This window comes from Theropithecus gelada, chromosome 11, assembly GCF_003255815.1.
Source record: "Theropithecus gelada isolate Dixy chromosome 11, Tgel_1.0, whole genome shotgun sequence".
In the NCBI taxonomy this organism is placed as follows: Eukaryota; Metazoa; Chordata; class Mammalia; order Primates; family Cercopithecidae; genus Theropithecus; species Theropithecus gelada.
The window spans coordinates 116,503,002-116,520,025 of NC_037679.1; the positions used below are offsets into that span (position 1 = coordinate 116,503,002).

Sequence of the window (17,024 nt, forward strand, 5' to 3'; positions counted from 1 at the left end):
AAGGTTTACCTGTATTTCAGATGTCCAATTATTTATACCGGGCATAATTTCTGTATTACAACTATAAAAGCCTGTCAAAATAAATTATAATCAAAATATATGATAATATTTCATTGATTTTTGTGTTAAATGACATTTTTCAATTATTACATGAAGTTCTAACTAAAAAACCCTTCATTTTTTTTCTTCTAAAATTATACCTGCAGGAGACTTTAAACCATCCCAATAAATTATCATAGGTTTTTTTTTTCCATGTATAAATATAAAAAGACTAAAAATCACTTCCACCTAAGTTATGTTTTCTACCTTGGAGTAGCAAAGTACATGATAAGCTGTGACACTGTGGTAAGTCCTTATTTAAAGTAAAATAAGTACTGTAACAATTATGAGCTAAAACATTTATATATAAAACTAGTTTCATCTCAAAGGTAATTTTTTGGTTCACCTGAAGGAGGAGGAACATCAGTAAGTAGAGAATGGACATCTTCCATGGCATCTGTGTCATCAATCTTAAAATAGAGAATAAAACTATTATATATGTAGCAAATGCATAATTATTTCACATTAAAAAGACTATTTATTAATAGAGTCAAGAAAAAGCAGAGTCATTTTTCCCTAAGGAAAAACATGTAACAAGAAAATTCTAATATCAGTAAATTCCTCCACAGTAATAACCACAAATACTTCTAAGTGAAATATTTTACATACAAAGTACACTAAGTTAAAAAAGAAAACTAGCTCTTTCTCAAACCTTTACGAGAATATGTTTCTAAAGACTTACAAAGATGTCATAAGCAATCATTATTCCAATTTGTTTAAATTAATAAAGTGTAATCAAATCCTTTGACTAAATGCAGAACTGCTTTACAATGGAATTAGGCAGAGATAAATTTAAAGACATATTTAATAATAGGTCTAAATTCTATTTTTCTAATAAAATAAATAGGTCTAAATTCTATTTTTCTTATATCACTGTAATCCACTGTGAATAATAAACAGGGAAACTACCCAGCTGGACAGGTGCTGACATTCATCTGCATCTCAGTTTCTAAGTCCTAATCTGCAGACTTGCTAAGCTTCTTCTTCCCACATCACCCTCAAGACTTCAAGAACCACTTTCACTTCCACTTCACGTGGCTACCCACAGTCACAGTCATACCTCAACCCACTATTCCCCAAAATGCTCCACACCCAGGATCTCGAGCATTCTCCAACTACAGTCCTGTCTCTTTGTCCTCTCTTACTGGATCTTCTACTTGCCCTCTGTCCTCTGCCCATGTTTGAAGCACTTTGTTCTCATGTGCCTCTCTACTTAGCCAGGATCCCAAGATCAGACATATCAATAATGCCCTAGATCAAACTTCAGGTAATGTTTGACATCACCTGGAAAGTTTGTTAAACAGATTCCTGGGCTCCACGTTTAAATTCTCATCTACTAGGTCTGAGGTAGGGGCCCAAGAATTTGCATTTCTTACAAGCTCCCAGGTAGAGCTGACGCCACAAGTAGTTACATCACACTTTGAGCAGCATTGTTCTAAATAGTACCCTGGAACTTTTAGCCTCCTTGACCTGGCATATTTTCCATAACATATTTTCCATTCTCAGACTGTAGAGAAATGTGGGGAAAAAGTGGGGGACAAATAACCATACATGTTGGGTTTTCTACAAAATGACACTCTCACCTTAGTTAGGCCTGTGCGTCTCTCATAGATCCTTGTTACAGCCACTGGCACTGTTCCTGACTCTTTAAACCTCCAATCCCATCCCAACACTATTCTACCACCAGCTTCCTGCTACACTGAGATCAAAGCATCTGATTTTTTTCTCTCTCAATTTACATCTTACTCATTTATTTTTCCTGTCCTTCGATATGAAAAAGAAAAATCTCTCTCTTTGGGAGCCAACCATTCTACAGGGGAGTGCAGAGGAGGCAGATCTGGGAAGAAGGAGTCTCCATCAACTTTTCATGTGATATTTACTCTCTGGGAAAGTTCCTAAAGTGTTCTGAGTATCTTTTCATAAAGATGGGTCAATTATACCTTTTGAATTCGGTAAGAAAATACTACACTCAGAATTTACAGTGTTTATATTAAAAAATGTTCTAACTACAGTAACATACAAAAAAAGTAATAATTATAGTAAGTTAAAGAATGACACTTTAATTTCTTATTTAAATTCATTCAAGTTTATGAAAATAACTTCAAAGGTTTAATACTATTGTATCATTATTTCAACCCATACATTAACTTTTTCAGAACCATCTGCATTATTATATCAGTCACCTGGTAATGAACAAACATATGTTACCAAGTTCTGTTATTTTCAAGTTTGTTGTAATTTATATACTAATTTTTTAAATATTTATAACAGTTGCAATGATATAAAAGTATACTAATTTAGCATCTGAAAAAATGTGTATCTTAGCTTCCAAAACCTTTAAGAAATTAGTCCACTGCGACATTACCTCCAAAACAAAAGCATCTTTTTTCCCATGTGAAAGGTCTAATTCTGTAACTTCATCCGAGCTTTCTGATTGAGATCTTAGAAGTCTTGAGCGTTGCCTAGGTTCTGGGATGGGTGATCCTATAATTTCTTCAGATATCTCCTAAAAGAAATATAATTGTTTCATATTAAATGAGATTGTCTTTTCCAGTTTAAATTTTATATCTTTATATTAGTAGACACCTAGCTGTGGAGAAAAAGCCTGTAAACTATACTCAGTGAAGTCTGTACTTAAGTATAACCTTTATAACTAAACTTTTATAGAGGATATGGCAGCCTTAATGATACGAGGATATGGCAGCCTTAATGATACATGAATCAGAAAAATATATATAACTGTCACAGACATAACAAGACAAAACTGACATCCAGTGTACACACAGGACACTACAATGTGTATGGAATTGGCAGTCCTTACAGCCCAGAAATCCAGTACTCCTGGGTGTGCATATTTTCTATTCAGCATTATGAAAGTCCTAATAGGCCATAAAAATTTAAAGACTTATGTTCCTAGAAAGATTTCTAATCTTTTATATCTTTTCTTATCCACTGGTAATTTTTCAAAGCTCCACATAGCAAAACGTGGAATATGATCAATGTATGAGTATGAATATATATACACATATACTATGCACGTATTTGTTATTTATTAAGCTAAATAAACTTTGGTAGTTACAATAATGATCCTTTTAAGGTCAATGTATGGTGCAATACTGTATGGCTTAGTGAGCTTTTTGCTGTTACATAGCCAAAGATCGCTAGAGGTTCTAAGCACCTCTTGGCCACAATGAATGCTGGAAGAATGTGAATATGTGAAAACAAAAGCAAAAGGCATAGCCTATTGCTGATGCAACAGAGTTGTCTTTTTAATAAACAAGGAAATTGTACATAAAGTTCTTCAAAAATATATAGTTTTAAATGTTCATTGCTAGTACATACCCTAGATAAAAGGCTACCACCGCACAATTTCACAATGTAATGATCTATGGAGCACTTTCACATCCATTTATCTTATTTGTACTCCAAATTAATCTGCCCTCTATAAAGTTAACATTATAATGACTACAAAATGGAAAAGAGCTGTAATTCAGAAGTAAATTAGTAGTCTGCCTAGATCTGAAAACTAGAAAGTGTAGAGCCAGTCTAGATCAGTCTTTTGATACACAGTGCAACGTTATTCCCATTAGATACCACACAACTTTTTATAATTTTACAGTAGTTTTAAATTCTGTTATGCCTTTGTTCACAATGCCACAGACTTAATAAATATAACTGTCTGGTATTTAATACGTTCTACACTCATACTGAAATTTCATCACTAGTACTGTTATTCCAAGAGATATGCATCTTATTTTGATACCTTTGATTATCTACAGAAAGCTTAAGTGGTACTACACCTCTGTATTAGAAACATTTTTTAATGTATTGAGAAAAAATTCAAACAGCAGCATTTATTTCATTGAGGGCTATCATCCCAAGAGAAGGAACACCCTGATCCACATATTCAGGGTGGACACAACACAACACTGTAATGTATATAGTGGCCTGGTAATCAATCCTGTATACTGACTCTGTCAAACAAATGCTAAGAGATTATTCTAAAAGACTATAATGTAGTCAGTATCTACAATAAGGAAAGACATATTAGAAGATTCATAAACTGATGAGAACTGTTGTGAAAATACAGTTATCCTCAACACATGAAATTCATATATACTAAAATTTTTAAAATCATAATAGATTCACTCCCTCCTTCTAAATGTAAACTGTGTGACACACAGTAGCAGCTCAGTAAGTACTGAATGGATGAAGTAACTTAATTCATATTCTTATTTAAATACATCCCTGTCTCCAAAGACCTTACATTACAGTAAAGGAAGACAGATATATAAAAACTAAGTATAATAATATGTAACAGTTTCTATACAAGTATATACAGGTACAACACGTACACAATGGAGGAAGAGTCCACTCTCCCTGTGGGAGGTTAGGATGGATTTACAGAGGTAAGAAACACTATTAAGTAAAAGAGTTCAGCTCATATCATTAGAAATAATAAATGAAGAATATATGAAACCCTAACACAAAGTTTTACAAATCACTTTTCCCAAGTGGCAGACTATAAACAGATGTTCAAATATCAAAATATAACTATCTTTTTTTTATTTTTATTTTTATTTTTTTTTATTTTTTATTTTTTTTTTTTATTTTTTTTTTTTTGAGACGGAGTCTTGCTCTGTCACCCAGGCTGGAGTGCTGTGGCCGGATCTCAGCTCACTGCAAGCTCCGCCTCCCGGGTTCCCGCCATTCTCCTGCCTCAGCCTCCGGAGTAGCTGGGACTACAGGCGCCCGCCACCTCGCCCGGCTAGTTTTTTTGTATTTTTTAGTAGAGACGGGGTTTCACCGTGTTCACCAGGATGGTCTCGATCTCCTGACCTCGTGATCCGCCCGTCTCGGCCTCCCAAAGTGCTGGGATTACAGGCTTGAGCCACCGCGCCCGGCCTCAAAATATAACTATCAAATAAAAATAATGTACTATAAAAATCAGCAGTCAGTAAAGTGGTGCACAAAGAACTTTTACAGTCTATTTTTCAAATATAAATATGTTAACACATCAACATTTGTATTCATTTTAAAGATGCCCTAAGTCAGTACTGTTCAATACAAATATAAAGCAAAGCAAGCCACATACATAATAAGTAAAAAGAAATAGATAAAATCAATTTTAATAAAACATTTTATTTCATTCAGTATATCCAAAATATCAAATTTTTGACACACAATCAATACAAAAATATTCATATTTTACACAGTTTTTTCACACTAAATCTTTAAAATCCAGTGTGTATTTTATACTTACTACACATTTCAATTCAGACTAGTCACAAGTGCTCAAAAGTCACATGTGGCCAGTGGCTCCCACAGTACAGTGCAGCTCTAGGTCATATCCTTAAAATTCCTCCCAAATTAACAACTATACTAGAATAATACGATGAAAGCTATACTTGTGATGCAACAATCCAGACACACTGTTCCAGAAGATCAGCCAGTTAGGTAAGACATTTAAAATAATAAAAACAACAACGATGTTATAATTTCCTTTTGTGAAAGTATTTTATTATCAGAGACTCATACAAACAAAAAGTTTCATTCTAACTCCAACACATTTTTCTTTCAATTCAGACTACTGCCATTAGGCATCCACAGAGGAGGAAGCATTGTGATATTTATTGCAAAGTTGGTAAAAAGACTGATTAAAGGAAATGACTGGGAGCAAACTTGTAAAAAAAGAAACTGTAACTGAAAAACTTCTTTCACATTTTTACCACCGATAAGAATCTCTTTTTACTAACAAAGAACATTTTAAACCATTTATTTCATCACTCAACAAATACTAAGAGACTAATACCAAGAGAAACTTTTCTAGGCAATAGAAATAAAGCCCTCATGGAGCTTGATTCTACTGGTACTAACAGGCAATAGACCAATAAAACACACACACACACAAACACAGACACACTCACAAAGATAAGAGCTACAGAAAACAATAAAAGAGGGAAAGGTGATAGGAAGTGCCAAAAATGAAGTCATAATTTTTAAATAGAATGGTTAGAGTAGGCTTACCCGAAAAGGAGACAGTTGAGCAAAGACATAAAGGGAGGTGAAAGAATGAGTAATAAGGAAAGCTAATCTAAACAGTGAAAAAAAAATCTTATGTCCTCAATAAGATAACCTAAAAATATACTAATAAATAATAACTAATATATTCACAATGTAGGTTTGTTTTACTTACTGGAGGATTGATTTCATATAACTCTTTGTTTTTAGCAATTGTGTCATTTATCTTCTTCTGCATATGGGAGATGTGTTGTTCATATGAGCCATCATTAGGAGTCTTCCCGGCAATCTGAATACCACCAGGGGTTGGTAAAGCTGCTAAATATACACCTGTGGCAGACTTGTAAAAAATAATGGCGAAATAATCAGAAAAAATATCTACAGAATAACAGTCCTTACGTTTTCATATTTAAGAATGTGGTCAACAGCTGGGTGCAGTGGCTCACACCTGTAATCCCAGTACTTTGGGAGGCCGAGGTGGGCAGATTACTTGAGGTCAGCAGTTCGAGACCTGGCCAACATGGTGAAACCCCGTCTCTACTGAAAATACAAAAATTAGCTGGGTGTAGTGGTGTGCACCCATAATCCCTGCTATTCAGGAGGCTGAGGCAGGAGAATCACTTGAACCCGGAAGGCAGAGGTTGCAGTGAATCAAGATCATGCCTCTGCACTCCAGCCCGGGCAACAGAGCAAGACTGTCTCAAAACAAGAAAAAACAAACAAACAAACAAACAAAAACCAAGAATGTCGTATAAGGAAGAATATAATCAGCATCAGGGTATATATAGGACGTCTCTGGAAAGGCACACAAAAACAACTGGTAACAAGGGTTGGTTTCTTTTGGGGAGGCCCCTGGGTAGGTGGGAGACAGTTATGAAATGGGGATTTACTTTTCACTACATACCCAATTATATTTATGTTTCTACCTCATAATTTTTTTTTTTTTTTTTTTTGAGACCAAGTCACACTCTTACACCCAGGCTGGAGTGTAGTGGCATGATCCTGGCTCACTGCAACCTCCACCTCCCGGGTTCCAGTGACTCTTCTGCCTCAGCCTCCTGAGTAGCTAGGATTACAGGCGCCCACCATCACACTCAGCTAATTTTTGTATTTTTAGTAGAGATGGGTTTTCACCATGTTGGCCAGGCTGGTCTCCAACTCCTGACCTCAACTGATCCACCTGCCTCAGCCTCCTAAAGTGCTAGGATTACAGGTGTGAGCCACTGGGCCCTGACCTACCTCATCATTTTAAAAAATACAATTAGAATTAAAAATAGCAAAAAAATATTAAAGGTTGCTAAAAAACAAATTTTTCATGAATGAGCAGACGCTCTATCTTTAAAGGTGGCAAAAGTAAAGAGGAAACTTTTGCAAGGCAAGAGACTGAAATTCAGAAAGGACAGGGAACTTACTCAAGTCAAGTCAGTAAATGTAGACAAACGATTTAAATTGAGTGTTTCTCACTTCAAAACCCAAACTTATTTCACTATATTGCCCTACCTTCCTAATTAGCAGAGAAAATTTTTTACTTGATACAGATTTATTTTAAATATCATCTAATTAAATTACTATTTAATATCTGACTCTGAAACAGTACTACATATCATTACTACTGGAAAACTATTATGAGAAATACAAAACAAGGTAACATTTATATATATCCTTATGTGCACTTATGTGTAAATATGCTAATACAAGCAAAGCAAAAAAATAGAAGTATAAACATCAAATTGTTAACATCAACGGGGTGGAATGGGAAAGAGAAAAGACAACTCTTTTAACTCAACACCAATCCTAAAAAGGGATTGATGAAGAAGTCTGCATAGTAGATGAAATTGTTCCTCAAGAGTGCTTACTCCTGGTTTGTTCATTAGTGTCCATCACTGTATACATGACCAAGTCTCTAATACTCAACCAGGGAACGCCCCTCCGCCATGCCATATGAAGCCTTAGTCCACCACTTCTAATGAGTTTTAGCTCCTCATTAATGAAGCAACAGCCCTGAACGGCTGAGAACACAGACTCTGGCATCAGATAGGCCTGGATTTGAAATCCAGTTCTAACACATGTAACCACATCACTTTATAGTCTCAACCTATCACAGCACACATTTTCTCCTCCTGTAAAGTGAAGATAATATCACATTCCTTCTGGAATAGCACAGTGCCGAACATCTAGTCGGCACTCATCAGAGATCACCCCATAAAGAAGCTACTCTTGAGACTTCACGATTTAAGTGCACAAACTATAACAAAGCACAAAGATGAAATGTCAAACCGTGGTAGTTAGTAGCACCAGTGATCAAGAAGGAAAAGATTAGTATGAATCAGAAAAGCAATACTGGAGGCAAGTCTTGAATTACATCAGTGTCATAAACTAGTTTCCTGGGACTCGATCATCAAAAATGTTTGCTATAGCTAGCAAAATGTTTTTTAAACCCCTCAATCTGAATCCAGCTCTTAATTGACATGCATAGGCACCCACCAATCATTACAGTCTTGCATCAAGCACAAATTATACATTTATGTAATGTCCTCACTAAGCATACAAATTTTTAGACCACTGAATTAAAATAACTACTTTTCCCCAAGTTACTCTAAGTATAAAAGAGATTTTTTTTTTTTTAGACAGGGTCTCGCTCTGTCCCCAGACTGGAGAGCAGTGGCACGATCATGGCTCACTGCAGCCTCAAGCTCCCAGGCTCAGCTGATTCTCCCACCTCAGCCTCCCAAGTCGCTGGAACTATAGGCACAAGCTGCCACGCCTGGGTAATTTTTGTATTTTTAGTAGAGATGGGGTTTTGCCATGTTACCCAGGCTGGTCTCAGACTTCTGGGCTTGAGCGATCTACTCACCTCGGCCTCTCAAAGTGCTGGGATTACAGACATGAGTCACCATGCCCAGCCTAAATATCAAATATTTTAATATGAACCAAGTTACTTATTACAAATTTCTGTTGTTAGAAAACTGTTAATACCTGATTAGTTTATCGTCATCATACAATTATCCTCTACGTACAAAAATTTACATATTTGCTCTTAGAGAAAGATGAAACAGGGAACAAATGTGCATTCGACCTGCAAATGTATAGGGACAAAAAAGCCAAATTCCATTATTTTCTTAAAATTAAATGTCTAGGTATTCTCAAAAAGATGGCAAGAGAATTTAAATTTGAAAACTATCAGTAACACAGACAAAATGCTGGTTAGCAAAGTACCTAGAAAATGAGAGAACTTCCATAAACATAGTTCATCAGATTCCATATGATCAATACACATTTTGCAGGCACCTGGTTCTCTGAGTCCTACACTACTTATAGAAGCAGCACTGGCTTTCCTCATTATCATCTTTCCAGTCTGAATTTATTTGCTAACAAGCCAAAATGAACCTTAAGCTAAGACACAGCTGTTTCTTCTTCTCTTGTATTTCATCAGCACTTAAGAAACACACCTTTTTTTTTTTGTTTTGTTTTGTTTTGTTTTAGACAGAGTCTCACTCTATCGCCTCGGTTGGAGCGCAGTGAAATGATCAGGGCTCACTACAGCCTCAACCTCCCAGGACTCAAGTGATCCTCCCACCTGAGCTTCCTGCCAGCACACCTGGTTAATTTTTAGTATTTTTTTATAGAGAGAGTAGTCTCACCCAGGCTGCTCTAACTTCTGGGCCCAAGTGATCCTCCCACCACAGCCGCCCAACGTGTTGGAATTATGGGTGTGAGCCAACACACCTGGCCAGAAACACCTGTATTTTATTACACAGTCTACCACTGGCCACAGGTGCACATTTATGATAAAGCTTAATTGTCTGTCTAATAGTGTCTCACATGTTTTGCTTTATCTTCTCCATCAAAACTAAAGATTAATCCACATCCTGGGGTAATTTTGCTCTGCCCACTAAGGGACATTTGGCAATTTCTGAAGACATTCTTGATTGTCACAACTGGGGAGATGCTACTATGTTATAGTGGGGAGTTGCCATGGATGCTGCTAAGCATCCTACAAAGCACAACTCAGTTCCCGGCAACAAAGAGGTATCCTGCCCTGGTACTGAGATGGGGGAACCCTGTTTTAGCAATATGTAAACAATAATAAAGTCCAGAAAAACTGTGGACAACTTATTAAGCAAGTGACAAATGGTAACTTTTAGAAATAGAATTATTAAAGTTATGATCACAGTCCCTTTAAAATATGTGAAAACCCATCACCAGATATTTCACTTCTTAAAATGTCCTCATCCCATAAAGGTCTTAATGTCAAAGTCTTTAGATAAGTCTTTGAAAAGACTCTTTGAATCACATAAAATAGAATCTACTATAATTAAAGAAATCATAAAACAAAACCAAAAACATCTAAACTTACCGCTAAGCCCATCAACATATTTTCACCCACTGTGATCTGAATTCTTAGTCCAAACAAAGCATTCATTCCTTTGAGTTTTAGTTTATTCATTAGCTGAGTATGCACTTCATATTCCATAAATGGCAACAGATTACTGATAGCTGTAGCATTTGCTTCTGCCTGTGCTTTCTTTTTTAAGCGACATAACCTGTAAATGAAAATAAGTCAGTGAACAGTATTCTTGGTACCATCTTTAAAAATGTCAATTTTTAAAACTTTCTAAAAGTGTGCTGAATAAAACATTTACTTGTTTTTAATGGACTTACTGAGTTATATCAATAAACTTTTCTGTTTTTTTGTCATTGTATAAATTTGCACTAAAAATCCTATTGCATAATGGGTACAAAAAAACAGAAAGAATGAGTAAGACCTAGTATTTGATAGCACAACAGGGTGTCTACAGTCAACAATAATTTAATTGTACAAGTTAAAATAACTAAGAGTATAACAGGATTATTTCTAACACAAAGGATAAATGCTTGAGGGGATGGACACCCCATTTTACACGTTGCGATTATTATGCATTGCATGCCTGTATCAAAGTATCTCATGTATCTCATTAAATATATAGACCTGTTTACCCACAAAAATTAAATATTTTAAAGAACCATATTTCAGTAAACAATAAAAAATCTCAAAATCTCTAAAAATGAAATAATGACCAAAATCAGTAGAGAATATCATTTAAAATCTTAGGTTTTATAACTGCATGTGTTCAATATAAATGGAAAGCAGAAGAAAATGTTACTCATTAAAAAAATACAAAAGTCACTTGAGCATCTACTTTGTGCCACATAGGCTATATTCAAAGACTAATAGACTAATAGATTATTTCTCAACAGTAGCAATGAAAGCCAGAAGACAGTGGTGAAAGAGTATCTTCAATGTGCTGTAAAGAAACAGCTGCCAGCCCAAAATATTTTTTAAAGATAAAAGTAAAATAATCACATTTTTCAGACAGACCAAAAAAAAAAAAAAAATAGTTCACTACCAGCAGATCCATCAAAAGAAATACTAAAGCGCACACTTAAGGCAAAAGGAAAACAATCCCAAATGGAAGGTCTAAGATACAAGAGGGAAAAAAATAAATGGATTAGAAATACATTTTAGAAGAAAAATCAATGGGCTTTGTAATAAATTTGATGTAGGGAGGTTGAAAAAGAGGATAGTGTCAAAGAATACCAAATTTGGCATGAAGAACTGGATAAAGGTACCATTAAAACAAAAAAGGCTAATAAGAAAAGTGGAGAAAATCAGCAGTTCAACGTGGAACAAGTATGAGATGCCTATGGCTTATCAAAATGGGATAGAAGTAGACAGGTATATAAGTCTAAAGCTCAAAAGAAAGTTCTGGACTAGAGTTATAAATTTGGCAGTCACAGATACATAGATAGCATATAGATCTATATAAGTTGATGAGTTCAACTAGGGAGAGAGCTTTGAGCAAAGGGTCCAAATCCATGGCTCTCAAAGATCAAGAAATGAGAAGTCAGCAAGGAGGCTGAAGATTACACATAAAGGTAGGAAAACATAGAAGGTGTGGCATCATGAAATCAAAGGAATTTCAAGGCGAAAATAATGCTGTCACTATTGCTGAGATGTCAGAACTAAGATGAGGACAGAAGTACCTGATGGATTTGGTAACCTGGCAGCTGTTGTCATGAGTGTCCCAATTAGGATTTTCTACTCCAGTGCATTTTAAAAGGAACTCTTACCAGCTAATTAAAGCAGTAAAAGAAACACTTCATGGCACTATTCTTTAAAAGAAAAAAAGAGAGTCAATTTCTAAAATGTGTTACATATTGAATGTCATTGAAGCAGTCTATACTTAGTCACATCCCTAGCCTTTGGCAGGTTAATAATTCCCAGAATGATAAATATTTGTATAGAATTTAAAAGTTAAAAACTGCTTTTGTATAAAAACTTATTTGAGTTTTACACAGAGGATTTTTTTTTTTTTTTTTACATGCAATAAAATACAAAGTTCCAGCAGAATTGCCCAGTTTGTGCAGGATCAAACAGGTTGGAAACTGTAGAGCTGACACTTGAAAATAAGTTTATGGCTCCATATATCATACTTTTTCAGGGACACCAAATGCTGTTTTCACAAACATACCTTGCTTGAATAAGACAACCTTTTCCAATAACTGTTGCATCTGTTGGGAGGTCTATAGTTGTAAACAGAACATCAGGAACTTTTTGTTTCCTGCAGTTATAGCAATATGTGAGATGAGCTGGAAATGGCATATTCAGTTCATCATACGGTATATGGCAAAACCCACAACGTGTAGACAAATTTTCTTCAAGCCTATATAAATAGATTAAGAAAAAAAAGACATTCTTTAAAAACATACAAATTTTTTCAAAAATAATTATGTAAGTGATATTACATACACAGTACTTGTATACGAACTATCCAACTTCTACCACTGTAGGCTACAAGAGTACCACTATGACTGATAAGAATTAAAAACGACCATGAAATCAGAACCATGCATTTCTCCTATGAGAGAAAAGACTTACCAACTGCAAAGTTATTTTGCACCAATTTATTTGTGTGATGACTTATCACCTGACAAACACCCCTATCACCTCAAAGTTTTTTCTCTGGGATACAACATTTAAAAAAAAAAATGGTTAGATGATGATGATATTTTCCCACTGGTTGACAAATATAACCACAAAAAAATTCCCAAAGAAAAAAAATATTTTGGTTACCAGAGGCTGGGAAGGGTAGTGGCAGGCTGGAGGGAAGGTGGGGATGGCCAATGGGTACAAAAAAAATAGAAAGAATGAATAAGACCTAGCGTTTGATAGCACAACAGGGTGACTATAATCAATAATTTAATTGTATATTTTCATGTACCCTATAAATATATACCAGCTACTAGGTACCCCCAAAAATTGAAAAACAAAATCCAAGCATAATAGTTTTTAATTTAATGTAAAAAGTATTAAAAAAGAAAAATAGTAAGTCAAAAATAGGCATACTCTAAGATTTCTAATTTCCTGTGATAGTTTTAACTTTTTTGAAAAACCAAAACATCTATTTCATAAATGATATACATAAACCAAAAATGAACCATCCACAACCTCCCCACTCATTATAAAATGCTTGTCGTATTATGCTGTTTGTGAGTTCATTCTAAAATGATTAAGCATTTTTTTCGTTCATTAAATTTGAGCATGTCGGCACAATAAGGATGGAAACAGAGAGAAGCTCCACAAAAAGACTCCACACTTTCACACAACCAGATCCTCCAGAGCTCTGGAAAGATGTGGGTCTCAATGCTCCCTAACTTAAAGGAACCCATTAGAAGCTGAAACTTGGCAACCAGACAGATTTAAAAAGTAAAGGAAAATTCATATTATATATACCAGGAAACAAGACTTTTGCAGATTTTTTACATACTTTTTTTTTTTTTTTTTTTTTGGATACAGGGTGTTGCTGTCACCCAGGCTGGAGTGTGGTGGTGGTACAATCATAGTTCACTGTAGCCTTCAACTCCTGGGCTCAAGTGATCCTCCTACTTCGGCCTCCCAAGTAGCTAGGACTACAGAATTTTTAACTGAATCTTCATAACTCTCTAACTCACATTAAATTACTCCCAGATATTCTTTTACTGTGAAGATGCCATTCTGGTATATTACAACTAACAGAGAAGTCAGACATCTGAACCGAACTGTGTGATCCTGAACAAGAAAATTACTTAACCTCTCAGAAACTCCTTTATAAAACTAGAATATGTACCTAGAGAAGTTTGTGGGTTTCTTTAGAGATTAAATAAGAAAACTATAGCTAAACACAGTATAATGTTCACCATATAGCAGCAAATAGTAGTTCCACTTAGCCTGAAACCAACCTGAGATAACTTGCTAAGTCACACTAAGCACTAAGTAGCAGGCCTCATGTTTGAATTTCAGTTTGTTTGAATCCAAAGCCAATGTGTTATCAGGGGGTATAAAAGGATGAAAACTGAAGCAATTTTTAACTAAACGGCTCACACAAATGTCAACATTAGTGGTATATATAAGGCATAAAAATAAAAGTATTAAAATTTATGAAAGCATTCAAAATATGAAATGTACACAGGGATTGTCCCTGAATAGTGAGATCATAAGGAATCTTTTTTTCCTTCTACTCTCCTACATTCTCTAAATTTTTTCTAATAAGCAACAATAATTTCATAGCAGAAAGAAAAGACATTTTCCTTCTTTTTTCTTTTTCTTTTTTTTTTTTTTTTACAACTAGGGGTGGCACCTATTGTACTGAACTACCATATAAGAGAATGTACTGTATCCATCCAAGCCACAATACAGAAAAAAAACAAGCTACATGAAAAAGGTTACTTGTTAAATTAGGCTTCCTATCAACTTAAGAATGAAATCTACAGACGTGTAAGAACTATATCGTACCACTGGTACAACTCACAGACAAAGAGAGTTTCTCAACGCAACATTCTAATTATTTAGTGTGCTTCAAAATGCCCCACCTTCACTTTCCTATTTACAATGACCTTTAAGGCTCTGGAATTTATAATAGTCAATATCCATTTTAATACGGACCAAAGAAACTGACCAAGTTCCTCTAGTGAATACCAGAACTAGAATATCTTAAATGCTTGCAAGTTTATACTAAATTTGACAAGGTACAGAATTTTTTTGCCTTTTTTTTTTTTTTCTTTTTAAGATGGGGTCTCGCTCTGTTGCCCAGGTTAGATAACAGGGGTGCCATCTTGGCTCACTGCAACCTCCGCCTCCCAGGCTCAAGCAATCAATTCTCCTGCCTCAGCCTCCGGAGTATCTGGGATTACAGCGCCCGCCATCATGCCAGGCTAATTTTTGTATTTTTAGTGAAGATGAGGTTTCACCATGTTGGCCAGGCTGGTCTCAAACTCCTGATCTCAAGTGATCCAACCACCTCAGCCTCTCAAAGTGCTGGGAATACAAGCGTCAGCCACCACACACTTGACCTTTGCTTCCTTTCTTAATATATGCTTAATATATTAATACTGGGTGGGGGGGGGAAGTAAATAGGCACACTGTGGCATAAGGGGTAATTAAAATCTGTATTATCCAGGTAGACTCTGGTAACAAACTAATAGTTTATATGTGTGTGTGTGTCTATATATATATATGTATATATATTTAAATATACAGTCACCCTTCCGTATCCATGGGTTTGGCATGTATGGATTCAACCAACCACAGGTTGAAATATTCAGGAAAAAAATAAAAAATCCCACAAAATTCCAAAAAGCAAAAAATGAATTTGCCACGTGCTGAGCATTACACTGAATCCATGAAAATGAAATGATGAACAGGTATTGTATCAGGTATTACAAATAATCTAGAGATTATTTAAAGTATAGGGGAGAATGTGCATAGGTTACATGCAAATACTATACCATTTTATATAAGGGATTTGAGCATCTGCAGGTTTTGATATCTGCAAGGGGTCCTGTAACCAATTCCCTATGGACAGGGAAGGACCATATATATTATATCTATAGATAATCTTGATAAAATACAGTACTTTTATTATTTTATAAATTAAGAATTGTTTTTATAAAAATTGTTTCATAACCTCTGTTTTTGGAGGTGAGACACAGGGAAATGAAAGGAAGACAAAAATCAAAAGATTAGTTCTATATCATGACGAAGCAAAAAAAAATGTACACTTGAAATTCTTCAACTGGCAATCACACATGTCACTTATCAAGATACTAGAAACAATGTTTGCCATATAGTACAGAATCCAATACTCCTCTGTTACTATGGGTTAGTTAAAAATTAGTGAAGTGCTTGGTCCTGATTTCTACACTGTACCACTGTAAGCCACCCTACAGAGAAGAATTATACCAACTCTGAGAAAAAAAGTCAACCTCTCCCTTCTCTGCCCTTATGGAAAATAAGCCAGGCTGCCATGACAACCTCTGTTCCAAACAGCCTTCCACAGTGCCATCCTGCAGAAATCTAGGATTCAGTACAGCCGCTGTACCAGATGCAGATAAAATGCAGACCTCTTCACTATAAAGGAAAAAACACAAATAAGTTAACATTTTTCAGACAGTGTAACTTTGGAAAATGCTAACTATCAAAATAATTATAACAGTGACAATTTAAGTTCAAGTTAGACTCTACTAAATATTAATTAATATTTATGAGGTTTAACTCCTAAACCTAGCCTAGAAAACAGAGGTAACTTTATTTGAATGGAGGACAAGAATTCTTCATAAATTAAAAATTGAAATAAAGTATTAATATTAAAGACAGTAACTTCATTTAAAATATGGCAAGGCTGAAAGAATGAAATGTTTCAAAATATATAAGCAGTAATAAATTATATTGCTGAATCTAGCAAGAATCAAATTATATTAAAATATTCTTTAAATGTATATGAAGTTTTATTAAAATTATTCTAAAAGCACAACTATTTAAATATCTCTATATAGGTGATTTATATAGCTTAATCTAAATTTAAATCATTATAAAGGTTTCTGAAACA

General features: G+C 34.9%; 1 protein-coding gene across 6 annotated transcripts in view; it reads right to left on the reverse strand.

Moving 5' to 3' along the window:
- The window catches only part of C2CD5 (C2 calcium dependent domain containing 5), a 95,191-nt gene that overhangs the window by 23,713 nt on the left and 54,454 nt on the right, over positions 1 to 17,024 (reverse strand). For all 6 annotated transcript variants that reach the window (XM_025402744.1, XM_025402746.1, XM_025402748.1 and 3 more), the window contains 7 exons: positions 16,451 to 16,546; positions 12,633 to 12,824; positions 10,478 to 10,664; positions 6,296 to 6,460; positions 2,465 to 2,605; positions 446 to 509; positions 10 to 71 (listed from right to left, as the gene is read on the reverse strand). In XM_025402744.1, the coding sequence (XP_025258529.1) occupies positions 10 to 71; positions 446 to 509; positions 2,465 to 2,605; positions 6,296 to 6,460; positions 10,478 to 10,664; positions 12,633 to 12,824; positions 16,451 to 16,546 (907 nt within the window). The remainder of the gene's footprint in view (positions 1 to 9; positions 72 to 445; positions 510 to 2,464; positions 2,606 to 6,295; positions 6,461 to 10,477; positions 10,665 to 12,632; positions 12,825 to 16,450; positions 16,547 to 17,024) is intronic.